The sequence below is a fragment of the Psammomys obesus genome, unplaced genomic scaffold, assembly GCF_907164565.1.
Source record: "Psammomys obesus unplaced genomic scaffold, mPsaObe1.curated_primary_1811, whole genome shotgun sequence".
Classification (NCBI taxonomy): domain Eukaryota; kingdom Metazoa; phylum Chordata; class Mammalia; order Rodentia; family Muridae; genus Psammomys; species Psammomys obesus.
This window is the reverse complement of record NW_026585643.1, coordinates 5805566-5833417: the sequence shown is the minus strand read 5'-3', so window position 1 is coordinate 5833417 and position 27852 is coordinate 5805566. Positions and strand designations below refer to the sequence as shown.

Genomic DNA, 27852 nt, shown 5'->3' with positions numbered 1-27852 from the left:
TTGCTAAACTAAATTAAGGGCAGGGTTAGAACCTACAACCCCAGCACTCAGCACTTGAGAGGTGGAGGCATGGAGATCAGGAGTTCAGGATCATCCTAGCTATGTGATGAATTTGAGGCTATCCTGGGTGACATGAGACCCTATTTCAAAATCCAAAACCAAGCAAAAAATAAACAAACATCATAATAGCTAAATAAAGGAAATAATAGGTATAGGGGTGTGTTTCCAGAGAGTAGACCTAGAGTTAGCCTGGATCTCAGTTACCCTGGATTTGTGTCTTTGGTTCAGTCTGTTTCCTTTATCATTTACTGCTGTGTCCTACAGCGGAACAAACATAGGTGAAGTGTGCATTCTCCCTGTTTCAGTAATCTCTTCTGAGTACAGAGAAATAAATAGTTTTATCTTTCAATATCGATTTAAGATTTATCTAAGACTCCCCGAGATATCAAAATCCATGAATGTTAGAGTCTTTTCTATAAGTGGAATTGTTTGTGCATAGAACCTATATACCCTTTGGGTCATATCTAGATGATTTACAAATCTCAGTGCAATATAAATGCTATGGAAATAATTTTAATGTGTTAATTAAGAGATAATAACCAAAACAAAAGCCTGTACATGATCAGTGCAGATGTAGTCTCCTCCTTTCAAATATATCTATATCTATATCTATCTATCTATCTATCTATCTATCTATCTATCTATCTATCTATCTATCTATCTATCTATCTTTGGATGCAAAGCCTTCGGTGCTGAGGGCTGCTGTATGAATCAAAACAGAGACAATATGATATGGGAATAACCACTGTGGGTTTTGAAGGCAGAAGAACCCTTGAGAATGTGACCAAATTTAATGGATGCTAAAGATGTGTCTGGGATGAGAGGGGAGACAGATCACTCATTGGGAGGGTACAGGGAGAAGGGAGAGGGTAGCTGGGTGAAGCCAAAGCCTGAGGGAAGGTTGACAAGGGAAGGGTGGTGGAGTGGGATGACGAAAGCTACTCAGGTGTGGGTGAAATACACAGTGCATCATCTGCTCTTAGCGTGTGGCTCCAGATGGGGCTAATTGGCCCCATCGCCCCAAGGGAAAGCTGAATGTGCATATCAGCATTTGAACTGAAAACCCATCGGAAGCATCTCTGATCAGTTGTACCCCCTACAGAGGACATGCTGTTGGGGTCACTTTGCTGTTATTCAACGGTTACCTCTTTAACTAAATGTAGTGCTTTTCTTTGTGCTTACAGTACGGCCAAGTACAGCGTGTTGACATTTCTACCTCGATTCTTGTATGAGCAGATTAGGAGAGCTGCTAATGCCTTCTTCCTCTTCATTGCCTTATTACAGGTAATATTTTTTAAGTACTTAAAAATTGCAAGCTCCATTACATGTAAGATGAGATTCTTCTAGCAAGTATCTCTATTGGAAAAGTGTTAGAATATTCACATATAGTTTTCTTGCTCAAATTATCACTAGGGTGAACAGACATGATCTTTGTATAAAACAGACTTGAGAGGGCATTCCTTGAAAACAGTTCAGTCGTTTAAAGGGGGGCAGAAACTGGTTCTCCTGGGTCATGCTTTGTCATGTTTACTTTTTCGTTTTTTATTAATGCACATTCATTACACTAGACACTATATTTCATCCATGCATACCATGCATATATTTGGGCCATGAACCCACTTTCAACCCACTTTTTCCAAACACATTGCTGTTGGATAAACTTTCAAATGTAAGTGGCATATCCAGCTTTTGAATTAGTAGGTCTTTTGTTGTGTAACAAATATGGACCAGACTAGTGAGAGCGAGGGTTGAGCATCATGTTTTCCTTCTTCGTGGAGGCCTTTGTTTGCCATATTCTCCCTTGTGTTCTCTTACAGCAAATTCCAGACGTATCGCCAACAGGACGATACACCACCCTGGTGCCATTGATCATCATTTTAACAATTGCAGGCATCAAAGAGATTGTAGAAGATTATGTAAGTTTTTGTCTCTGGATAATAAAAGATGGCAATATGACATTTGATATGTACATGGCTGTGATATGCTTATAGTAGGAAACCGGGCTGCAGCCTAACCAGCTCCTAGAGTGTGGTGTTCGCTGGGGAGGAAGGTATGGTTGATGTTGGCTGTAGGTGTTGCGGTAGAGAGAGGAGCTCACCAAGATGCTAGGCCTTCATTTTCTGAAGGAGCAGAGGATTTCAGCCTTCTTGGAAAAGACTGACACCCAGCTAGCTCGCTCTAGTCATTTTATTCAAACATTATACAAACGTTACTTGGGGCTGGAATGGTTCCAACTACCAAAGTCTTCTTGCCCTTGCTGCCTGAGAGAGCAGACAACCCACACAAATCTCAGTCCCTCTTGATGGTGGCTAGCCATAAGCAAAAGAAAGAACTCCAGGTTTGCCAAGAGCATCTTAGGACCAAGGTCTGGACAGCTACAAGCTCCCATGTAGCACCAAGTGCAAACTTTCCAGAGAAACAACATTCTTGAAGATTCAAACGGTCTGAAAACAGCCTCTACTGATTGACCCAAACCTAGCAAAGGCTTTGCTGAAACATTTTACTCAAAGCCAGACACAAAGCCGTAACGGCTTTACCTATCAGTACAGGAAGGTGTAGTCCGAGAGTCCTGAACACACCTATGCAGTGATTCTGAGGCAGTTCTATGTTCTGGATGGTTTTGTGAGACCCTGGCTGGTGTTTATCACTAACAGTCCTTGTATCCTACCTTAGAGCCCCTGGATTCAGGTAGCAAATGGAGCCTGAAACAGCAAAAACAGCATTGTCCTTCTTATGCCTGAAGTAATTCTCCAATAATCTTTCTCCTCACGCCTCCTTTACACTTCATTGGCCACAACCATCTTGCTATTATCTCCCTCCCTCTTTCCACTTTGCACACAAACACAAACACACACACCCTTGCTTCCCCCCACTTACATATTTCACGGAATACATAGTAAGCTAACCTGAGAATGAAACCTGCTATCTTTTGCCGGGTTTGTAGTACAGAGTCATTGTTTTAGGCTGTCCACAAATGTATCGGAGGAATTTGAAACTTTGAAGGGCTTGCAAATTATTAGAACCAAAGTATAGTTACTTAAGCTTGGAGTAGCCACATCTAGGTCTAGGCAGTGCTGACCGGTGGCTAACCACCCAGCTGAAATCTACAGCATTAGCATCGTTAGGTTCTTGGTCCCTATTGCCCCCTGATTCTCCTGCTTTCCATTTCAATTATTCATTGGGAATATTTGGATGTAAGAACCTTTGCTTTTTTCCCCGTAACAGAAACGACATAAGGCGGACAATGCAGTTAACAAGAAGAAAACAATAGGTAAGCTGCCAGTCTCGGTCACTTTTTCCATTGTTAATTTAGGAACAAGTCCTGCATTTAAGTTATTCTTGGTCAGTGGCTATTGCTATGGAGACTAAATTGAAAACATTATCTATACAATCTTTAAAGAAATAGAAGAGTATGCAAATAAAATGTTGGTGTTTATAGTAAGCTATTAATGGGATTTGTATACTCTGGGGGTTTAGAAGACAGAATTTTCAGAAGTGAGCTTATGCCCCTAGAAGTTTCACATATCCACAGCTTTGGTTTGTGACTCGCTCTCCTCGTTGCTTTAGTTTTGACATCACCTCGTTTTCCTGTTGCTGTTGTGGCTGCTATTGGAATTGTAAAACATAAATTGGGTTTGCTTGCATGCACTTGTGAGTGTGTGTGCACACGCACACAGATGTTGTAAAGGCGTGCAGATGGAGGCCCATTTTTGCATAGTTGGTCATCCACCTTTCTGCCAAGGACGTGGTTTGTTAGGATTGGTAAGCACATCTTTCGCAGAACCCTTTTGAATGTGTCGACCGCAGACTTTTACTCTTGAGTCGCACCAGTATTAACCGGCTCACTGTTTCCTCTTTCACAGTGTTAAGAAATGGTATGTGGCACACCATCGTGTGGAAAGAGGTGAGAATCATCAGTTTAAAGATAACACCAGAAGATGTCGCTGTGAAGTCTTGTCACAGACTGCTGATGCTGATGGCCATATAACATTTGCTGTAAAGCCAAGGCCGTGATCCTCCATATGAGTTTGCTCAGGCACTCTGCTTTCCTCTGAAAACTGACATGTGCTTCCTCTAGTCTGGTCTCTTCTAGAAGGAACTAATGTGCCAGTTCAAACCTTATTCTCCAAGGATAGTTCTGGAACCCCACAGCACTTTACAGTTTCTAAACCCTATGTGAGAACCAATTCCCCTGGTCCCCTGTTTTCCCTGTTTAGAGTTTTTGTTTTTAATCTCTGGGAGTCTTACTTCAATGAGTTTGGTGGAAAGATCTCTGAGGGTGAGCAGTTAACGAGTGTGATCAGTGCTCCCGGGCAGGGGTGTGGAGTTTGCTGCTGCTTTTAAACCTTACAGTGGTAGCAAGAGGGATTTTTCTCCCTGCTGCTGGCAATGTGGTATTGTATTGTAGTTGGTTGTTGGCTGAAATCAACTGTGCACGGTGCCGTATAGGCGTTATGTATATGATAAGCCAGTTTTTCATCCAGCTATCTTACTTAGCTGGGTCTTGCTGATGGACACACAGTATTGACTTTAAAGATGCTTTTTATCATTCTGGCATTCAAAACTGATTTTTTAAAAGTGAAAACAATGTTTCAGAAGGGCAACTGCAAGCATTGTTTCTTGCTTAAACATCTAAGTCATAGTAAGTGCCTCCTGTAGCCCTTTGTATGGGGAGCTGCCAGTGTGTCTAGAGCACCCACTGTGGAACACTGTAACCCTCGTGGCCTTTTGAACTTTGGAAGTTCAGTCTGATGGTTCTTGGTCAAAAGGCAGAATTTCTGGGGGGGGGGACTGCTGCCCATTCAGTGGGAACTGGAGAATCCTCATAGAAACCCCATCGCTCCAGGAGCCTCCTGGCTGCCCCCTCCTCAGAAAGGCACTCGCAGTAGCCAAATGAAAAATGGCTTCCATCCAAGTGGCTTGACACCACTTGAAGTAGTGGACACCCAGTGGTAATCACCGATTTCTGAGTTCAAGAGCTGGTGGTCTTTCAGATTCCCAATGTTCGTTCCTGCTTTCACATGTACTTGGGACACTACCACCTTGTTATAGGTCTGGCTGGATACATCGTGATTTCAGTTTTTAATGCATTATGGGAAGCAATCTTAAGTGGGCCATGTTAGCAGGTGCCAGAGGCTACGAAGTGTTCAGGACAGAGGGTAGGAAACACTGAGGTGTCCTCAAAAGACACACACAGCTGCATCCCTGTGAGTGTTACATTTGTGGCAGAGGCCCTGGCCTTTGCTTGACTCTGAGGATCTCATAGAGTTAGATCTCCAGAGTTGGGATCAACGCAGAGAGATCTTTAGCTGTTTTACAACTGAGAGACAGGAGGGGCCTTCCGCACCTGCAGTGAATTCAGGGACCCAGACTAAGTCTCCCAACCTGACTCTACTATTTCCTTTAGTTAATACCACACGCTCCTGCAATGATTGGACATATGCAAGAACACCAAACGGAAAACCATCTCCTGGTTTTAAGCCAGCAGTTTCTCACTGTAGTTGAAACCTCTTAGTATCCAGTTCCTGGAAAGTGAGTGTCCTGTATTTAGAGAAGAAAGAACACCATTTTGCTTGTCCTCTCACCTTGAGTTAGGAAAAAAAAATCCACTTCTTTTTAAAAAGGATTAATTTTTTTCTAGTTTTTATTAATTGCTTCTTCTTTTTCTAAACTTCTTACATAAGGTAAGGTATTTTTACTCAAAAACATCTTCAATGTGCATGAGTGTCCCTTGCGTTTGCTCTATTTTATTACGATCTGCTTTGATCTGTGACTTTCTTCTGCTTTCGGACTGCATACTGACTTGGAACTTGATGCTAACTTCAAGTGTCCCATGGGTTTGGGCTTTAATTTTGCTGTTCTTGCCTGTGCTGAGCCTGGTCGTTTATATTTCCCCACACATTTTGATAAGCATTTTTCTTCACTGGCAGGAGAGCTATTCCAATCCCTCCCACTTCCCAATGGAAAATTAGTGGGTTTAGGGGTGGTAGGGTCATTACAGATGGAGCTGGGCCTTGTGCATTCTGGGTAAATGCTGTACCACTCACTCACCTCCAGCCCCACCAAAAAGGGTTACATGGTACGTGCTGGTACGTGTTACACAGTCGTTTCCCCGAGTGTAGCTTTTGAAACTCATTGTAATATGAGTAGACTAGGAACAGAAAGCCACAGCTTTTTACCTACTTGTGGACTCGGAACCGTTACCCTGTGCCATCGATGAATTCTGCCGACTTTGGCTTTCACACTGACACAGTCCGTTCAGTTACATTCACCCTGCGGAGGGAGACTGCTTATCCACCTGTTTCACGCCTTAAGCCATAGACCTGTGTCTACTACTTAGCCTCAGTAACACGTGGAGGCCCAGGAGATGGCTCCATGAGATTCGGAAGGTGCCCACTTCCGAATCTGAGTTCCCTGGGCTCCTGGGATTGCCCTCTGACCTCCACACACACACTGTGGCATATATGCTTACACTCAATCATCTCTCCTCTGTGTGTGTGTCTTTCTCCGTTCCTCTCCCCTTTCCTCACGCAGACACAAATACGTAAAATATGAAACAGCAACAACCACCAAAACTCTAAGATGGAAGTTTGAGTGATCAATTAACTATGTTTTCTTGTAATTATCCAGTTATCTACGGGCCCATACACTTGCGACAGCATTAGTGCACTTCATACACACACGTGCACACAAACACACACATGCACACATATGCACACACAAATATTTTTAAAACCAAACATTGTGTGCCGCTCTTTCAAGCAGTGGGGGTATCCTCCTTCACAATGAGGGTCCCGGAGCATGATCGAATGCACTGCTCATAGATGGATACAGTTTTACCCTTTAATCGGGATACTACACTAGCCTTCCGGCAAGATAGCCCACTTTTAAATGATGGCTGTATGGCCTGGCACTTGCCACGAAGTATTGACAAACTGAGTTCTGATCCCCAGAACCTCTATAAAAGCCAGGCGTGGTGGCAAGGGTCTGTGATACTGGTACTCCTATGACTAGGTGGGCAGCAGAAACAAAAGAACCCCTTGGAGGCTGTGGGCCAGCTGGCTTGAACTGTGCCGCTTAGTGGCAAACAACAAGAAAAGTTCCTGCCTTGAAAACAAGGTGGAAGGCGAGGACTCATACCCAAAGTTTCTCCTCTGACCTTCACACGTGCACCATAGAATGAATACACAGAAATAATAAGTATTTTAAATATATATATATATAAGTAATGGCTGTCACGCTCTGGCTGTGTGACCTCGGTCATGTTGTTTTGCTTTAAGGCTGAGTTTCCCCATTTGCAAAGCCTAAGATCTTAGATACGTTGACTTAGTTGATGCTGTCAGCAGTCCCACGAGATGAGTGCTGTTATCCTTGGAACACAGATGAGGAGAGGCACACACTTTGCACAGCTTTCTCCAGGTCACACAGCTGCTCAGGGATCTAGAGAGGAACTCAGGTCCAGTTGCACAGGCCAGCTTCAGAGCCATGTTTGTAACATCTATACCATAAGCAGCTATGGAAACGTTTGAGTATTTAAGATAAGTGAATGTTTGCAAGGAAACATCTTTATTCTTGTTCACTCCTCTTCTCTCTCTCTCTTTCTTTCCTTTTTTTTTTTAAACTTTTTAATGAAACATCACTGCAGAATTGCAGTATTGGGGCTGGAGGATTGTCTTAGTGGTTAAGAGAGAACCATTGTACCTACTAGTACAGGACTACCTATAACTCGAACTCCAGGGACTCCGACACCCTCTCCTTCACAGGCACCCGCACTAAGGTGCATATATGCACACACAGACACAAAGACAGACTAACAGATACCCACACACCTATAATTAAAAATAAAACATAAAATGTGGTCATTTCTCAGTTTCTGTAGGGACTAGCTCCAGGCTGATAACAACAGACGTCTAAGTGAATAAATGTTCAAGTCCCTTGTATAAAACAGAGATGCATTTGCATAGAACATGTGCGTATCCTCCCACAAATGTAGAAAAATCTCTAGATTACAGAAAAACCAATGCAGTGTAAACACCATGGAAACAGCATTATGGTGTGTAGCTTGGGGGACAATGCCAGGGAAACAGTTTGTGATGCTCAGTGCAGCAACAGCTCTTGATATCTTTGTTAACGACACCCCTCTTCTTGTACTGTTTTGTGGAGACTGTTTTATGCTTCATCCTGCCGCTCAGGCTGGCCTCAAAACCACAAGCGCTGGGATTCTAGGTGCACACCACCGCTCTGGGTCATATGCGTATCTCTTTGCAAACATTTTTGCATGTGTAGGTGGTAGAACCCACAGCCGTGGAGCTTGTGGGTGTGGAGGGCCAGCTGTAGCACAGTAGAAACATCTGCCTGTTGTTCTTTTGGGTGTGGCTTAGTTGTATACTAACTCTCTTCTTCGTGTATTTAACCACCCGTATCACATATGTGCTCTCTTTTCTCTTGTGCCTCTGTCCTGTCCCTGGTCTAGGTGGCAGTGGGAGACATCGTGAAGGTCCTCAATGGGCAGTATCTTCCAGCAGACATGGTCCTGTTCTCCTCCAGGTCAGGTGTGCCACTGGGCACAGGCTTTGAAATGAATGTTAAGAACAATAAAGTACTAAACACCAGATGCAGAAATCTTGGTTCATCTTTTCTATTCCATGAATTCTCCTCCCACCATCCTGTTCTCTCTTTACAAGCAGAGCACCCTAATAAAATATAGTTTTGAATTTTGGAGCATTTTGAGAGTTGCGATGTTCAGTTGTTAAAGTCTATGTGAATTTTTAAAAATCTGAAAAGATAGAAAAATTGGGATCATTTGTAGCTTCAAGCATTTTGGATAAGTTAGAGATACTCAGCCTGGACCCTTGTCGATCACCTTCTCCTGCTGTGACCCTTAATTGTTTTTTTGTTTGTATGTTTTGTTTTGATTTTTGTTCATTCTCTTGAATTTGTAGAACCTGTTTTGCTGGTTTTAAGCTTTAGCTCCCAGAGACTCAAGGTACTGATTAAAGGGAGCTCATGTTCAGTGACCCCCAGGAGACAGCACAGTGAGACTTCAGCACGTTCTTGGTCCGTCCAGCCAGCAGCTGGCTTCCCATGGATGCTTTGCTGGGCTAACAGCGGGTTTGGGTGTTCCTTGCATCTGGGTGCTGTGTGCCAGCAGCTTGTCAGCAGCTCTTAACCCCTGATGCTTTTCATATCGGTATATGGGAAAACCAAGGCACAGAGAGATTAAACATCCTTACAGGGCTATATGTTCCCTAGAAGTATCATCAGGGGGGGGTAAAGTCAGCCAGTAGAATGCAGAGTCCTTTCTTGAGCACTAACCCCACTGACTGACTTAAACCGGAAGGTTGGAGGTGGGACTGTAGTGTATGCGGTACCCACATCCACTCTGTTCTGAAAATTGATGAAAGAGGTGTCTTTTGATACTGTGACACGTGGGGAACCAAAGGCCTACCAGGTTTGTGCCTTTTCTTTTAACTCCTATGGTGCTAATTTTCTTCAAAAGATGTGTTTGTGCAAAGGTAACACTTTTGGTCAGGGGCAGGAAGGTCCTCAGTGAGTGGGTTTTATTCCTATTCTAGAACAAAGGCCTGCCCCCTGTCTCATCCACTCTGTCTGTGTCTAGTCAAGAGCAAGCATGTGGAGCTGAAACTGGATTATTGGTGTTGAGCTCCAAAGATGAGTGTGTAGCGACCTCTCTCATCAGTTGCTGTTATTACAAGAGTGTAACAGTGTGTTTAAAGGGCTACCACCAGACACAGTTTCTACATCACAGGTTTCATGAGCTGGAACTTTGTGGAGAGATACTAACCTTGGCCTTTCCCCCTTCTTCATAGTGAGCCTCAGGGGATGTGCTATGTTGAAACCGCTAACCTCGATGGGGAGACGAACCTTAAAATACGGCAGGTAAAGCTACTTCCTGACTCACGATGGTACAGGAAACCAGGCTGCCAATTAATATGTGATACAAATTTCCACCATGTGCCTTGTACAGAAAAAGTTGTTTGGCCATGATACGTTAAACCCCAGTGGAATCTGCAGAAGATTGTGCTTCCAATGATGAGGGAAACTTGTTGAGGAGGCCAAGGAATTTAGAAAAGTGAGGCTCCTCAGCCCAGTGTATCATGGCTCATTTGTCTCTCCCTAAGTTCTGCCCACCGCGCTTAGGACAGGGGCAACAGGAAGACCGCAGCTGTCTGGGCTTATGAAGCAGAAAAATGCAAATGCCTGCATTTGCATCTCCTGTTGGAGCTATTATGCTAATAATGGAAAGTCAAGCATTAGATATACTTGAACTATTCCTACCACTCTTCCCATAAGCCTCATGGGATCACCTGTGAAAATGGTTCACTACCATCTTGACCCAAAAGACCCTGTAAACCATGCAAAGAAACAGGTTCGATCATTGTGTTCATTTTAAGAATGCTTAGGAAACTGCCCAGGCCTCAGAGACTCTGTATATCTGAAGGGCTACATAATATCTGAAAGATGTTTAAGGACGTATTGTGTGACATTCAGGTATCACAATGGTGAGGTTGGTAGGTGTGCTCAGGCCAGACAGTGGGCTCCAGTGACTGAAAAGGAGTGCTACATTTCTGCTGCCCATGCTGAAAAATACAGAGTAATGCCCAACAGAAGTTTGATGTAGATTCTCTAGTCTGGACAGCTCCAGACGGGCCACCACATTTACAGCGCTCTTGGTTGAGCTAACCTCAGCAGAGCGGCTCTGCGGCACCAGGCTTATCTCCTCTGAAAATGAAACATTGTTCCGAAGCCAGAAGAGGGAAGCTGTTCAGAAAGAAAAGACATCCTGGGAGAAACGTTGGGAGAGGGAAGAAAGCATGATCAAATATATTGCATGAAAAAATTTTCAGTTAAAAAAAAAAACCCTATGGCACAGGAATAAATTTAGCACAAAACAAATAATAATAAAAACTCTTCTCACCACATTGTATTATAATATAAAGAACAGTCTTTCATGAATAAAAATCCAAAGCATTTAACCTTCCTGGGATTTTTTATTTATTTTTTAAAATTTTTTATTTTTTGCTTCATAAAACTGAATTTAATAATTCAGCTCATATATCTTCCTTTTTCCTAATAGGCAGTTGGTCTAACTTTATTTATTTATTTTGAAGAAGCATTGATGAGGTTCATCAAACTATTTTGTTAGGAAATACTCAGAATAAAGCATTAGAAGTTTTCAGTGTAATGAATAGGATATACTGCAGAATATTAAAGGACTCTTCTGATTCTGATCAGCGTCACACACAACAGCAGCGGCGCTACTTTCTGTTGCATATTTCAGTGCCGCGACTGTGGCTTGAATAAGGCTGTTTCTCGCAGGCATGGGATCTTCCTCTTCACCACTGAAATCTTTTGACGTCTGTGTGTCAGGCTGTGTGCAGACTTGAGAAGCTGTATGACTTATCAGATTATCGTATGGCAGGCAGCTCATTATGTCCCGGTGATTGACATGCTGTCTCTGATGCACGGAGGGCAGTGTGTGATCTTCTCTGTTGGCTTATGGTTCGTTTCAGGGCTTGAGCCACACGACCGACATGCAGACAAGGGAAGTGCTGATGAAGCTGTCGGGAAGGATAGAGTGTGAAGGGCCCAATCGCCACCTCTACGACTTCACTGGCAACTTGCACTTGGATGGGAAGAGGTTTCGCATCTCCTTTTCTTAGTTATCTCTCCTCTCCATCTGCCCTGCCTCCTTTAAAGAAAAATGTGGCCAAGAATTCCTGGAGCTTTGGAAAATTCTAGTTTCGTAGTGTTTGAAAATAGAGATTTCTTCCTGTTTAGCTCAGCTCTGAGAGACTGAAATGCCCTTTGAATTCATTTAAAACTTCCCTGACATTGAAGAAGAGACTTTGGAAAAGAAACAAGCCAAAGACCTCATATGGGGTTCATAGAAAGTGGGTGAGGGTGACTCGCAAGGCCAAATAAATAGTTCAGGTTGCGTTAAATGGTTCAGGAAAGCAGCAGGGAGGTATCTGATATGTATTCAACCTGCGGGGAACAGATAGTTTCTTGATAGCTTTCTTCTAAAGAAGAATTGTTTCTATTTATGATCTAGCTATCTGTTTATCTGTTTATTTATCTATTTATTTTCGCAGTGCTGTGCATTGCAGGGGCCTTGCACATGCCAGATCCGCACTTCACCAGCGAGCCTCACCACGACTCTGCTTGTTTGTAGGAAGTGGAATGAGATGGGGGCTGTGAATATTACACAGGCAGTGAAATGCCTCTTCTACGAGCATGAGAGCCTTGGTTTGGACTCCCAGCACCTACATGAGAGCACCTCCAGTCCTGGGGAAGTGCAGATTGGCAGATCCCTGAGGTCCGCTGGCTAGCAGCTGAGTCAGTCAGAGGGAGAGACTGTGTCTTGAAAATAAGGTGGAAAGACAAATGATGTTGACCTCTGGCTTCTTGCATGTGTGCACACACACAAACATGTAGATAACACACACACACACACACACACACACACACACACTAAATGACTTACTGTCTGAGGCTGTCTTTTGTCATGATGCTGACATGTGGTCTACCTGCTGATACTCCACAGTTCACTGTCTGGGCTCTTCGCCATCCTTTAAATAGTTCTTGACTGGGGGCGACGGGCGACCAAATATTAGCACCCAACAGATGCTCAGTGTGATAACCAAGCATGCCCCTGCTTCTCGGCTGCCATTTGGTGTTCCGCCATCCAGTGTGTGCCCCATCTGTAATCAACCCCTCGGAGATCATCTAATCGCTTTGCCATTAGATACGAGTTTACTGATGCTTTTTTTTTTTCTTTCATAGTCTATAAAGTAAATCAGTTTTCAGAAACGAAAAAGCTTGTGGCTTTTTAGCATTCCCTTTCTCAGTGTTGAGTTGCACAATAGGATTATGAGACATAATCCTCTCTGACATTTTATAGAAAGAAATACCCATCCCCTTCTATAGTGAGGAATGAATAAAGCAGATATTCTGGCAGGGAGGGCAGATAGGTAGATGAAGCAAAGAATAAACTGACAGATTTGACTGGTTGGAGCCTTTGGTTTATTTTGGGTTTACGTAAGGGAAAGTGCATATGTGTTTGACAGATTATCAACATGTGCATGTTTTCCTTGTTTTAGCTCCGTGGCCCTCGGGCCTGAGCAGCTCTTGCTGAGAGGCACGCAGCTCAGGAACACCCAGTGGGTCTTTGGCGTTGTTGTATACACCGGACACGACAGCAAACTCATGCAGGTAAAACACTTCTCCGGACAGTTGTGCCGGCTCTAGTTGCTTCTTTGTCTATTTCTCCCCTTGTCTGCTTTCCTCGAGGGTGGGAAGTACAGACAGGAAGCTCAGGTTTATTGAGGATGTACATTTGGTGAAAGGTGACTGTTTTAGTTCCTTCTGCGATTCTCTCTGGCCCTTTGTTGTCACATCCTTGGCGACAGTCTCCCTGAATGTAAAGGTCTATGTTCAAGAGGGACATCTGGCTCTAACTTTGTCTTCTGGATGTGAGGAGGACTCAATTAACCTCTAAAATTTTCTCTATTTGCCCTCTGAATACCACTAACTAGGGTGTTAGAGTAAACTCTCATTATTCTAAGTCTTTTAAAAGCAAGAGACTTTGAACAAGTATTTATTCTTCATATACCAAACAAACAGTACTAATTGAAAATAATTTTTCTCTTTTTCACTGTTAGTACTTTTTCTCAAATTTTGTATCTAGACTTACAGCCCGTATTTACATTGTGACATATTTGGCCAGAGGTCTTTGGGACTTCTGCATAAATCAGTGCCTCGCTGTTATTTCTTACATTCTTCGGATGGCTTTCGACATTTGTTGTGTGCCGCTATTGCTGGAGAAACATGAAGAAACCTCTATTCCCCTCTGACAGGGAACTGATGACAAACCAAAGTACAGATACCACCAAAGTCCAACTTGGTGAATCAGTGAGGTTTTTGGGGGTCACTTATACGAATATGGGTGAGGGTTACTCAGAAGAGCAGAAATGACTCAAAGACAGCTGCATCACCAAACACCCAGCATGGGTGATGGCTAACAAAATATGAAAAGCTGGAGTGTACAGCCTGCAGGCGGCTTGGCAGGTCAGATTCTGTCCTCTCCAGGCAGCGTAATTGGCATGTGCCTCTTCCAGGTCTCTGCTTTTTCCAAGCAGCTCAGTTGGTCTGAGGGTCTTCTAAGCAGCTGAATGGGCTACAAGTATCTCTCAGCAGTCATTACTGTTCATAGATTCTTGGGAAAAGAATGGCCTAGTGAATCTGATCAGTTTCAGGGACTTCCTGGGGCCTTTGGGTTGTTTATTTCCTGCGCTTCCTTGCAGGGTGGTATATTTTACTTCTTAGAACATCCTGTGTTTTAATAAGCTTCCTTTCAAGATGAAATGTTTTGTATCAGAGGAAATTAATATATAATGTCACTGTGTTTTGTTAATTATATCTATTAAAGAGAGTTGGGGTTTCTGCTATTTTGTGTAACTTCCAAAGTCATATTTGTATTATATCTTTGTTGAAAAATATTGAGTCTGGTGCTAAGCCTTCTGGGTACATTAGCAAAAAGGCTAAATCTTTACCTTTGGGGGCCAGGTGAGTAAAGGAGTAATATGGAAAATATAGAAAGAAGGGATGTACTTATTGTAAACTATGCCATTATAAAGTTCTGTGGATGTGTATGCAAGAGTCTCCAATCCCAGGCTTAGCATGCTAGTTAGTGCAATGAAGACATGGAAGAAATCTACATTAGAGGACTGTGAGAGTTCCTGAAATTGAAAAAGATCCTTGGAGTTGTTGAGGGGCAGGTGGCTGTGGGTCTACAGTACCCACGCCTGAGTTTCTGATGGGGGGGGTATATGTTGGAAGATCTGGGGCTGATCCACGGCTGTGGAAGCTCAAGGTCCAACAGTGCCAAGTCCCTTGATGCTGAGTAGAAAGGCTCAGAGCTTAAGGCAGATGATGGGCTGGGGTTGTGAAGGTAGACTAAAAATGGGGCTGGAGCAGAGGAGAATTCCATGAGCCAGTTTCTCTAGTCTTCGGTGTTGGGGAGGCCGGGGATGTGACCTGCCAGGGGAAGGGAAGAAGATAAATATCCAATCGTCATGGACTTAGAGGAACAAAGACTCAAGAAATACTACAAAGTTTTAATCGTATATCCAGGAGAGCTACCCAGACGAGTCTTACTGAAGCATCTCGTTTTGGGGCGAGGAGTCTGAATTTGGGGTGTCATATGTCCTCAGCTGGGTAAGAGGAGTGTCAGGAGGAGAGATTCAGAAGCATGGGGGAAAATACACATCATTTTGGGCATGACAGGGGAGGCCTCTGGACTCAGAAGAATATTCTTAGGTGTGTTTTTTTGGTGGGGGGGGCACTTCATAGCAAGTAGAAAAATGCCTGTCAGTGACTGCCACGGCAGCTCTTGAGTGGAGGAAAATTGTTCAGCCTGTCTGAGATGTGTCTGATTGACTTTCCTGCTCAGCCTCAGCCATCCACAGGATTGGAACACTTAAAATTCATTGTCTCTGCCAGTCTGCATACAAAGACCATCTTGACAGGCCGTTTCACGCTCTGTCGCCTCTTGAGCAGCCCCGAATGTTCACAGCCCATTACCAGTAGCCACAGCAAACCCTCAGAGCAAACCCACAGAACCCACACGGCTTCTGTGTTTTTGTAATGAAGTGGTAAGGAGACTGTGGGTGGGTAGCTCAGATTTGGATGGAGCCCCAAGCTAAGTTTTTGGATCGTGCTTATTAAGAAAGTCAAGCTTTCTCCAGGTTCCCTTGTATCCTGAGTGACTTTTCAGGGTTATGATGTTGTTTTTCTAGATCATATATTAGTATTATAGCTTTGGGGCTCAGGCCAAGTGTAATTTGCATCTGAACATCCCATCATGTCTTTAGTGGGCATAGTGAGCTCCTGCCACTTGCAGCCTTAGAGCATGGGAGGCACTTTTCCTGCTCCCTGTGTGACAAACCTTGGCAAGATTTACTGCCCGTGACATATAGACAGTGATGGGTAATGCCAGAAACATCTGTGCTAGACTTGCTGTGCCTGAGCGCTGAAACAACATGAACAATGAGATTTCAAAAGGAGCATAAAATAACATACACAGCTGGAAGCCATTCTGTCCATGAAATGCCACTGTGTTTACACTGGTGTTTGTGACTGCGGAGGCAAAACTGGATGGCCCCAGGATTCTCAGCTTCCACTGTGTACCTTTCACTTGTCAGAGCTCCCTCAGGCCATGCTTAGTGTAGGTGCACACAGCGAACACTCAGCTCCTTTCCGTTGGTTGAGTTAATGGAAAAGAGGTAATCAATAATTATCGGACACATTGGTTTTAACAAAGCATACATTGTTTTGTTACATACATGGATTCATTTATTCCTTGGCACGAGGAAGGTGCTTCTATTAGTTAAGTGTTTAGTTTTATCTAAACTGTATAGGTGTTTTGCATGAATGAGTTTCTGTGCACCATAAGTGTATGGTGCCTGCAGAGGCCAGAGGACAGAAGCCAAGTGTCAGTTTTCCTGGAACTGGTGTTACAGCTGCTTGTGAGCCATGACGTGGGTGCTGGGAATTGAACCTAGGTCTCCTACCAGAACAGTCAGTGCTCCTAACCACTGGGCCATCTCTCTACCCCCAGTACTGGTGGAGAAACTAAATCAAATTTACCCCAGTTCAGCTTACAAATCTGAAAAGTTGAGGGAGGACTGGGCTGAAATCCAGATTGACACATTCCAGGCTTACTCTGATGTTTGCTTTCTCAGGAAGGATAAGATGTATACAATTCAGGTCAGATTCCAGCATTTTCAAAATTTTACAGTTTGACCCATTTTTATTGTGGACCCAGGCATCAAAGTAATAGTGTCCTTTAAGAATTTTATAAAAAGAACTTACTGTTCTAGTAGGAATTGAGCACTAAAAACTCATTGTTGCAAGTGGAAATGTTTGTAAAAGGGAGTGTGCCAAGCTTGGCTTTCCATGCTGGGCACATGTTATAGCCTGGAGTTTAGGCCATTCCCTTGTGTCAGATGAAAACTCTTGTTTTCCTAACTCTAGTGACTGGCAGGATTTCAACCACTTCAACTACCTGATGGCCTCACAGAAATGAAAGCTTTTGTCATTTTCTTCCTTCCTGAAAATTTAACTACTCTTAATTAAACACAGTAGGAATGTCTTCAGTGTTTAAAGGATTGGAATAATCAATCTTGCAGCAGAATGGTTCCTGGCTCTCAGCATGAGGCCAGATGTGGATGTGCTGTCTAGGTAGCTGTCCTGTGGTGCCTGGCTGATTGTAAAATGGCCTTTGCTAACAAATTTTCATCTTGACCCTGGAGGACTTTTCTTCAAAGTCCATAAAAGACAATTTAGTGAACTAACAACAGAGCAGGAAAAAAAAAAAAAAAGGACAAAGCTCCCAGTGTAATTGTTTCCCAACATCCCGACCCCCAGTGAAATCCATGGTGCTCACAGTAGACAGAATTTCTGGGTCTGCAATGGAGGTCAGAAAGATGTGGGTGATGCTGGGATGTGAGAGTCACTGTGCAGTACTGAGCTCACGTAGGAAGTTTCAGGATAATCTGCTCATATCAAAGTCCCTAGTCACCTCTGTGAAGTCCTTTGATGGGGACAATTTCTTTCATAAAATGGCCTCAGGTGTATAACCATCTTGCTGATAGGAGATAACAGACTTTCCCAGTGCTGAGAGGAGGCGGTCTCACGTCTTCCACGGGAGATGCAGTGAGTGATAAAACATCGCTGGACACCCAGGTCCCAACTGAGTTGTTTCTCCCAGGAGCGGGGCTCTGTCCTCTGTCTGCCTTTCTGGTTACCTCCTGCCTTCAAGGCCCTTCCTTCCTGGAGCTCTTCAAGTGAGCCTTTTGTTCACTCACCTTGACACCTACCCGTGTTCTCTCTTTGTTTTATTGAGGCATTTGTATTTGAGTCTCTCTCTTTTTTATTCCTTCCTACTGGAAGGAACATGAATACTTAAAAAAAAATCTCTATTACATTTATTACAGAGCTAAATGATTGCCTTGGACTTCTCCTTAGGTTTTTATGATGAAGAAATAGCAGTGTGTTGGTTGCTTTTAAACCAGATTTACATTATCTAGCCCCCGCTGTGTCTGTGAAAGTAGCTGATGTTGTGCTATGGTGTAAATAAGAGTACAGGATAGATCATGCAGAGTTGGGGGTGTTGTCCTAGAAAGTGATCTATTGCTGTGGAGAGACATTATGACCAAGGCAACCGTTTTAAGAAAAAGCATTTAATTGGGGGCTTCCTTCCTGACAGTTTCTGAGGTTTAGCACATTGTCATCATGGTGGGGACTATGCAGGCATACAGGTAGACACTGAGGCAGTAGCTACCTCCCAATCAGTAGGCAGACAGACAGAGAGAGAGAGAGAAGAGAGTGAGAGAGAGAAGAAAGAGGGGAGAGAGAGAGACTGGGCTTAGCATGGGCTTTTGAAACCTTACAGTACACCTATAGTGACACACTTCCTCCTACAATGCCACACCTCTTAATCCTTCTAATCCTATCAAATAGTGCCACTTCAAGTGACTAAGCATTCAAATATGAGCCATTCTTATTCAAACCATGACAGGTGAGTTCTTTAAACTGGAAAATGTCTTTTAAAAACTGGTCTGTTTACTCAAGAGTATGATGCACTTTTTAATTCTATCATTTATTTGGAAGACAAATAGACTTTTTCATTTCCATCATTGAATGTGGTTGTCTTACCCCATTTCTGCTTGCCCCCACCCCTAGCCTGTTCTGTGATGGTTACTGACTTTTAGTACTGGTTTACAGAATTCAACAAAAGCGCCTCTCAAGAGGTCGAACGTTGAGAAGGTAACCAATGTGCAGATCCTGGTGCTGTTTGGCATCCTCCTGGTTATGGCGCTGGTGAGCTCAGTGGGGGCCCTGTTTTGGAATGGATCTCATGGCGGAAAGAGTTGGTACATAAAGAAGATGGGTGAGTGCTAGGGTGGCTGTTGGTCACTGCCGTGGGTTAAACCTCTTGGAAGATCCTTACATGTAGTGTTTGTGAGTGGTAACCATGCCCTCCCTCGTTTTGTTCCCCATGGCCACCCTGCCTAGCCAGGCCTTTTTGGAGAGAGAGCATATTAGGAATAACAAGATGTAGAGAAGGTGGGTGTATCTGGGTGACTTTTTTTAATGGTCAAATGAGTGTTTCTCAGTTATTTTTAAAGATACTTTCTTATGGTCGCTCTAGGCATGACAACATGAGAACCCCTTTGTATAACTAGTAACTTATTTCATAAGCATCAGACCAGCACGCCTCCATGCGCTTCCCCGTTAGTGCTATTTTTGACAATGCATATATGTACTGTCAGCCTAACCATATAGCATTACAATTACTGCTCTGTATAATCTCAGATCTCTTAAAGAGCTAAAAGAAAAGAAAAGAAAAGAAAAGAAAAGAAAAGAAAAGAAAAGAGAAATGCCTGTGAGCTTGTTTCTGTTAACCTGCTTGTACACATTTCTGGTTGTCTTTATTTCTCCCTGTGGATGAGTTCCTAGCTAGTATTATCTCCTTGCTTCATCCACCCCACTGTCTTCTTGCTCACTGTACTGGAATCTAGATTATACATAGACAAGGCCTTCTGTGCTGGTCAGGATGAGCTCTTGGCAGGACTTCCCTGGTAACCCTTTTGTGAATAACTCTGCTAAATTCCAAGCCAGTTTTCTGTTCCTCTCTACTACTATGTGGGAGCATTAGCCTTCCCTGACCATTAGCCACTGAGAGCAGTTGCTTTTGATAGTACATGGAATAGTATGGATAGCCTTTTTCATACTGCATTCATATGATATGAGTTACTGTGGAGTTCCTGTCCTACCCTGAGGGAGAATGTCTGCAGCTGAGCTTAAGGGATGGCGGTTATCCTGATAGCCACTACCAACCCCTAGAGTGGGGACATGACAGTGGCCTGTGAATGGAATAATGGTCCCAGTGGTCCTTACAGGATTTGGCACATTCTCTTGATACATGCATTCGATCTGTTTCTAGATACTTAACTTGATTTTGATGGCTCTGTCTCATTTTGTTTCTTTGGGGTGATGGCTAGGGAGTAGAGGGAAGGTTGGCCAGTCTCTGATCTCAGCAAGTCAAAAAATATATATAGAATTTAGTGACAAAAATTTCATGATAAATCTCAAAACTTTCGGATATTGCCTTGGCATTATTGTTGTTCATACTTCTTGATTAATTTTAAATTGATTTAGACATGATTTTACTTTTCCAGTTTCTTTAAACACAAAAATCTGAGGGTTTGAAATGAACAGGAAAACTCTTGTTGCCCATTTTTTGTTTGCTTTTAAACAAGGGCTCATGTGGCCGAGGCTGGCCTTGAACTCAGTATATAGTCAAGGCTAGCCTCAGATTCCTAGTCCACCTGCCTTCGCTTTGCAATGCTGGGATCACAGGTGTGAGCTCCTGTGCCAGGCTCAGTGCTGCTCTGTTATCAACATGGGCACAACGGTTGAGTTGGTGTTGGTTTGTAAAATCTTGCTTCAGATGTGAAGACCAGTTCCTATGAATGTAGCTTCACGATGATGTCATCTGAGTAAGCACATGGCATCAACACAGCTTGGAGAACCTGGCACAAATCGCACAGGTTGTGCCAAGCTGCACTGTCGGCTGTGTGGCGATCAGGAGGACACTGTCCATGTGCTTACCTGCTCAGAGAAGCCGTTTCACACTTCTCTGTCCCTGTCTGTGCTTGGATTCACTTGCTATCAAATTCAGTCCTGTCTTCACCTCCTTTTCATTGTTTTTGTTTTTTTTTGTCCTGGCTGAACATTTTACATAGGGATGAATAGGCTCTTTTGTCTTTTATGGGCTTCTTTGGATTCTTGGCAAACTAGAACATTCTCCGCTTTCTGATGATTTTACTGCAGGTTTCCTTTGTATAGTCTGTCCTTTGATACCATGAAGTGTTTTAAAGGTTTTGTTTTTGTTTGTTTTTTGTTTGTAGCTGATAGGTTTTCTTTGCATAGTCACCACAGTCACTACTTGACATCATATGTAGTGTTACAAAGCATTTTGGGGGGCTAGTGTTAAAAAGCCGTAAAACTTTAATTTCTTTTTTGAGATAGGGTCTCTCTGCATAGACCTAGTTGTCCTGGACTCACTTTGTAGACCAGGCTGGCCTTGAAATCACATAGATCCAATAGCCTCTGCCTCCCATGTGTTGGGATTAAAGGCATGTGCCAACACGCCTGGCTTTTGATTTCTTAAGTTTTATTGGCTGACAAATTTCGTTTCTAAACAAATCCCAAATGACAAAATGGGGAGAAAGTAAAGCTGTACGGCTATCTCGGGTTTTGTCCACAGAAACAAGCTCAGATAATTTTGGCTACAACCTGCTGACGTTTATCATCTTGTACAACAATCTGATTCCCATCAGCCTGCTGGTGACACTGGAGGTTGTGAAGTACACGCAAGCCCTCTTCATAAACTGGGTGAGTTTCAAAGCAGAGCATGGAGCGTGAGCTACTGGAGGTCGGCCGGCCACTGCTCCCGAGCACTGTCCACCAGCTCTTGTAGCTTCATTGAGTCCCAGAAGAGAAATAGCAGAGGCTGTTTGCGATTAGGTCATGGGATCAAGCCATCCAGACTGATGACTGGCAACCAATGACGTAACCTCCGGGATGGGGAAGGTGGGGCTGGTGCTCAGTGGGTGCTTATCACCTGGCCACCATGGCTGTGCTTTCCAAGTCTCCTTTATGCGAAGGAAAAGGCCTCTCATTGACCCACCAAAGTGTCCATTCTACACAGATTTCATCATGACAGTCACCATGGATGGATTGCAGGGGCTGAGGTGGAGGTTTTTCTTTCTTTGAAACTTTATTTATTACAATTTATTCATTTTGCATCCCAGCTGTAGCCCCACCCTCGTCCCCTCCCAATCCTACCCTCCCTTACCCCCTCATCTCCTCCCATGCCCCTTCCCCAGTCCATTGATAGGGGAAGACCTCCTCCCCTTCCCTCTGACCCTAGCCTATCAGATCTTATTAAGACTGGCTGCATTGTCTTCCTCTGTGGCCTGGTAAGGTTGCCCCACCTCAGGGGGAGGTGATCAAAGAGCCAGCCTCTGAGTTCATGTCAGAGACAGCCCCTGTTCCCCTTACTAGTGAGCCCATTTGGAGACTGAGCTGCCTCGGTCTACTTCTGTGCAGGGATTCTAGGTTATCTCCATGAATGGTCCTTGTATGGAATATAAGTCTTAGAAAAGAGCCCTAGGCCCAGTTATTTTGTTCTGTTGTTCTCCTTTTTAGGGGACTGCCCTGGCCATCATGCCCTGTGCTTGGCAGCTTTCTCCTCCCGCCTCCAACCTCCTACGTTAGGCACTTTCACGTATGTTTTACTTTGACTTTCACAACAAGCCTGTGAATGAGGCACTGACCCAGCCCACAGCCAGGGCATGAGATGAGCACCTTGAACTCAAACTTAAGTTCCATGGGCGGCATTGTGTCACAGGGTTTCTCTGTCCTAACTGCAGCTTCATTTTGGCCCAAGGTAAAAGTTAGCATTTAAATGAAAATGGAAGGATTTTAAGTTGCCAGGGTCTGTGTCAATCTTAATGAAATATTAGAATTACATGCTCACTAAAGGCTTCCTTCCCTTCTTTCCTCCCTTTTCTTTTCCACTTTTCTTTTTCAGGACACAGATATGTATTATATGGAAAATGACACTCCTGCAATGGCCAGGACATCAAACCTTAATGAAGAGCTTGGGCAGGTGAGAGCCTGTCTAGGACTCTGGGGACAGTGGTGTGAGCAGGCAGCAAGTGTTAGCAGAGGATTCCTGGGAGGGGGTGTTGCAGGGATAGTTATCCATGATTGTGGCTGTGACATCTGGATTGCAAGGTGGCAATGAATGCAATTGTCATTTGGTTTTGGAGACACAAATATATCATTTAGCTCAGAATCTATCTGGAAAAAATGGTATAGAACATTGTACAAAAATATAATGTTTTGGATCCTTTTAAATGTGTTTCTCAGGACCAATGACAAGAAAAAGAGAGTAAGATATTGGTCTAAACCAAAAATCATGGAGGCTCCTTTCAAGGACAGGTATCCTTGACATAATCTGGAGAATCAGCGACTTCTGTATCTTCACCTTGATTTCTATGTGTCCTCTTGACTTTCATGTTGCATTATGAAATGCATGCATCATGTATGCATCATGTTGCCTCTTTCATTGAGTTGCTACCAAGGCTACATAGAGAAACCCTGTCTCAAAAATGTGATTGTGCCTACAGTGGTTGCATCTGTACCAAATATACACAGAAGATTTTTGTCATTGTTCCCCAGCTAGTATGACGTTTTTTATTGTCATGTTTGTGTTACACACATCTAAGATTAGGTGAAACACACAGGAGGTTGAATGTAGGTTTTCTGCAAAGACTTAGCATTTTATGTAGTGGATTTGAGTGTTGGAGAATTTTGGTACCCACAGGATTTTTCAGAACTTCCCCCTGTGGGTTATTTAGGGACAACTATATATGTGGCTTTTCGGGGGTTACCTTTGACGGTTCACAGGGTTAATTCTATAACTGTTCTCAGGTGCCACTGAAATGACCCAGCAAGATGGAAGGACCGATGGTGCTAAAGAAAGTACCTAGGATAGAATATCTTGTCTTGAGAAGGCAGGGGGAGACTTGCTTAAGGAGAAGTTAAAATTCGAGAGTGGGATGGCAAAATTGACATTCTTTATAAGGTTTCTCTTTTTACCATGTTGATAATCTTTTAAAAATATGCTACATTTTTAGTATTCCTAGATTAATAACAGAAAGAAAGAAGATAGAAAGAAAGAAAAAGAAAGAAGAAAGAAAGAAACAAATTTTAAAAAAAACCCAAAAAGCCAGGAGATATGCTGGTCTGGTAGTAGTAGGTTATTTTCTAAGGTCTGTGACCTCACTAATCTCAAGTAATTTGATAGGTTTTTAGCACCAGGAATGATATCCATCTTGTTGACTGGGCCTCAACTTCAATTAGACAGCTGTGGGTTACTGCCAAAATATGAATGCCATTATTGCATTTGTCTCTGGAAATATCTGGCCATGCCAGCCATTTTTAAGTCTAGCCAGATGGTGGACTCTTAAAAAGAATTGCATCTTCTGTGAGAACACGAAGGAACTTGGGAGAATGAAATATCCCTGGATTGCTGAATAACATGTGGGGTGCTTGTAGACAGTGGGGGATTATGGAAGCTTCCTTTTTCTTTATCACCCAAGTTGTAGCATAGTAGCAGAAAAAGGTTTGTGAATGGTTCTATGAGTTAAAGTACATCATTTATTGTTGACTTGTTTATTTTTATGGACTCACTTAAATTTCACGCAGATTTACAGACATACAGACAACTTTATTTCTTGATCCTCACATCTTATTACACTGTTTTTTTTAAATTATTTTATTTTATGTGTATGAGTGTTTTGATTGTGTGTATGTGTGAATGCCACATAATGCATAGTACTCCTGCAACCCAGAAAAGTGTGTTGGATCTCCTGGAACTGGAGTTGCAGATGGCTGTGGCTGCTGAGAACGGAACCTGGGTGCTCTGGAAGAGCAGCCCATGCTGTCACCCTATGAGCCATCTCTGCAGCCCTTATTACTCCTGATATGCATTTTGTTCATTCTTTGCTTAGGTGAAATACCTGTTTTCTGACAAGACTGGAACCCTTACATGTAATATTATGAACTTCAAGAAGTGTAGCATTGCCGGCGTAACCTATGGGTGAGTGTGTTCTTCATTGTACAGGAAACCTCATTTCTAGTCTCCCAACGAAGCATAGTTTTTGTTATTTTTTGTCAAGTATTTTCAGGGTTTGGATGTGTGGTTTCTATTAAATACTGTTTAAAACCTAATGGGTTCCCCAGTGAATCTTTAAATGGCTAAGATATAACTTGTTTCTTCAACTGCCCTGAGAGGCCCCAGGGCACCTGTGGGTTTGTATGCGCACTGGACGAATTCCACATTGCTTGTGTTTGGATCAGTCTCCTGACCACTGTGTTTTCTCTCGCCAGCCACTTCCCGGAACTAGCCCGAGAGCCATCCTCAGATGACTTCTGGTAAGTGGAGTGTAGCATGCCTTACAGCATTGGTGGGGACGCATCAGGACAGTTTTAGATCTAAATATAAATTGTGAGTATGTTGGTTTGAAAGAGAGCCAGGATGAGATTTAAATTCAGATGTGGCTTAGGCCCACACTGAGAGCTTTTTAACACCACCAGCAGGTCCCTTGTCCAGTCCTTCCCATTTCCAGCCACCCGCAATATTTATTTATTTTTAATTCCTGTATTTCAAAATAATATTTTTATACTAATTAAAAATTGCAGGCTGTGGTATAGCCAGCCCATCCCCCCAGCCCCGCTTCCCAGCCCTTGGAAGTGCTTATCCCTTTCTGTCCTTCTTTAGCATATGGACTTTAACCATGACCCTCGGGTAGGCTGTCTTTCTTCATTAACTCCCTACAAGTTCCTGCTACAATGCACTTACTACAACCCAGGCACCATACTGACACCTCATGGCCACCACAGTGCACACCTGACATCAGGGTCACTCAGCACTCTAGAGCATAAACACATGTGCACGGATATATCCCTATCAGCATAGCATCATGGGACTGTTTCCACTGCCCCAGTCTTTGCTGTGCCCAAGCACCCACTCTCGTGGACACGCCATCCTTGTATGGCCACTGGGATTCTCTCTGTCTCTGTAGTTTGTCTTTCTCCAGAATGTCAGAGACAGAATCCTACAGCATCTGCCTGTAGGGTTACTTTTTATTATTTTTTTCCACAATTTATTCACTATATATCCTGACTGAAGCCCTCTCCCCCAGCTCCTCCCAGTCTCACCCTTCCTCCCTTTCCCCCTTTATCCCCTTTCCCTAGTCCATGGAAAAGGGAAGTTCTCCTCCTCTGCCATCCGCCCATAGCTTATCAAGTGTCATCAGGACTGCCTGGACCATTTTCCTCTGTAGCCTGGCAAGGCCGAATCACCAGGAGCGAGTGATCAAAGAACAGGCAACCGAGCTCATGACAGAGGCAGCCCCTGCTCCCCTCACTCAGGCACCCACATGGAGACTGAGCTGCCAATCTGCCACATCTGAGCAGGGTGTCTAGATCCTCTAAATTCGTGGTCCTCGGTTTGTTGCATCAATCTCTGCAGGACCCCTGGGCTCAGATCCTTTAGCTTTGTTGGTCTCCTTGTGGGGCTCCTGTCCTCTCCATGTCCCTCTATCTCCACTCCCCTTCTTCTTCAATATGATTCCTGGTGCTCTGCCCAAAGTTTGGCTGTGAGTCTCAGCATCACTGTATGGTCTCTGTGTAGGCTTGACTGTAGACCAGGCTGGCCTCAGATTCACAGAGATCTGCCTGCCTCTGCCTCCCAAGTGCTGGGATCAAAGGTGTACGCCACCACACCTGGAGATTCTTTCCCTTTTAAATTTGTTGTTATTTATAAAGAAATTATAACACGGTTTGCTTATAGCAAAGTTTAGGTATTTAAGATATCATTTTAAGTCTATGGGTTTTTATTCATGGTTCTTTCTGAGGGCAGATTCTTTCTAGGTATGAGTTATCTGGACAGGGACTTTTCAGTTGAGTGAATGAACTTTGTTCTTCCTTCCAGCCGGATAGCTCCTTGCCCCAGTGATTCATGTGACTTTAATGACCCCAGGCTGTTAAAGAACATTGAGGATCAGCATGTAAGTGTGCCCCTCATCTCTAGGACAAAGAGTGGCTACTAGTGGGTCACTGTTTTTATATGACTTACGCTGGCTGGATCTTCTACAAGTCTTATGCAGATAACCGCAGCTGCAGTGAACTCATGAGTGAAATATCCTTGTCATCTCCAGAAGGCAGCATTTCATGCACCCCAATGATGACCCACTTAGGGATGAGTGCCCATAACCATTATATCTTAGCATTTTGTCCAGCTGTGAGTCTATGCTCTCACGCTGACCAAGGTAGAGGACAGATTGTGTCTTTGTTATAAATACTAACATTCAGAAGGCAGTTTGACAACCTGACCAGTCAGCAAACAACAGAAGGTTTCACCCTAGGACCCATGCGATCTCTAGCCAAGGGCTTGTCACTAGGCCTACAGTACCAGGCATGAATTTTCTCTTGTGAAGCATCCCTCAAATATGGTGTCACACTGAAGACAGTGATGTTAAAATAAGCTCAGGGTCCTCAGTTGACTGTTATTTCTGCTCTTTTTTGAAAGAAGGGGCTACCTTTTGGAAAGGCAAGATTCCCCTCTGGGCCTCCTACTTAGGCTTCCTAGCCCCTTAGCCAATGGATGGCCCACTACAGAAACTTGCTTAGCTCCTCTTAGGGACCAGACCCTGGTGTGGGGCCGTGAAGGGTGAGAGGAGGTATGAGAAGTTAGGTAGTGGGAGTGCCAGGCACCCTGTAGGCATCTGGTCCAGCGCTTGGTATGTAAAGCAGTACCCGTGCAGGGGACGGCCACCTCACTTGGAACAGTAGTCAGTAGAAACCACGATCATGACAGCTCAGCCCTGGGGTAGAACTCCCCCTGAGCCACCTGTGATGCCCCCAAGTAGGCATCTTGCTTGCACATCAGAAATGCCCTTGTGTTTGGACCTCAATTTTAGAGTGTTCTGTGGACAGGAGAACTGTGTCCAGTGGGGAAAAAGGGGAAAATAACTAGGCTCTGTAGGCCACTATGCCTGTTGTGCTGGTCAGTTTTTGTTTTGGTGTGTGTTTGAACTTGACACAAACTAGAGTCATCTCAGGGGA

General features: G+C 43.7%; 1 protein-coding gene across 3 annotated transcripts in view; it reads left to right on the top strand.

Annotated features, from left to right (window-relative positions):
• Atp8a2 (ATPase phospholipid transporting 8A2) overlaps positions 1 to 27852 on the top strand; it is a 504296-nt gene that overhangs the window by 115368 nt on the left and 361076 nt on the right. For 2 of the 3 annotated variants that reach the window (XM_055617218.1, XM_055617226.1), the window contains exons 3-17: positions 1245 to 1344; positions 1878 to 1976; positions 3286 to 3331; positions 3924 to 3964; positions 8534 to 8607; positions 9891 to 9960; positions 11595 to 11722; positions 12257 to 12400; positions 13185 to 13296; positions 18871 to 19036; positions 21419 to 21546; positions 22748 to 22825; positions 24735 to 24823; positions 25114 to 25158; positions 26720 to 26795. In XM_055617218.1, coding sequence (XP_055473193.1) covers positions 1245 to 1344; positions 1878 to 1976; positions 3286 to 3331; positions 3924 to 3964; positions 8534 to 8607; positions 9891 to 9960; positions 11595 to 11722; positions 12257 to 12400; positions 13185 to 13296; positions 18871 to 19036; positions 21419 to 21546; positions 22748 to 22825; positions 24735 to 24823; positions 25114 to 25158; positions 26720 to 26795 — 1396 coding nt within the window. The remainder of the gene's footprint in view (positions 1 to 1244; positions 1345 to 1877; positions 1977 to 3285; positions 3332 to 3923; positions 3965 to 8533; positions 8608 to 9890; positions 9961 to 11594; positions 11723 to 12256; positions 12401 to 13184; positions 13297 to 18870; positions 19037 to 21418; positions 21547 to 22747; positions 22826 to 24734; positions 24824 to 25113; positions 25159 to 26719; positions 26796 to 27852) is intronic. The other variant, XM_055617234.1, reaches the window with a different exon arrangement.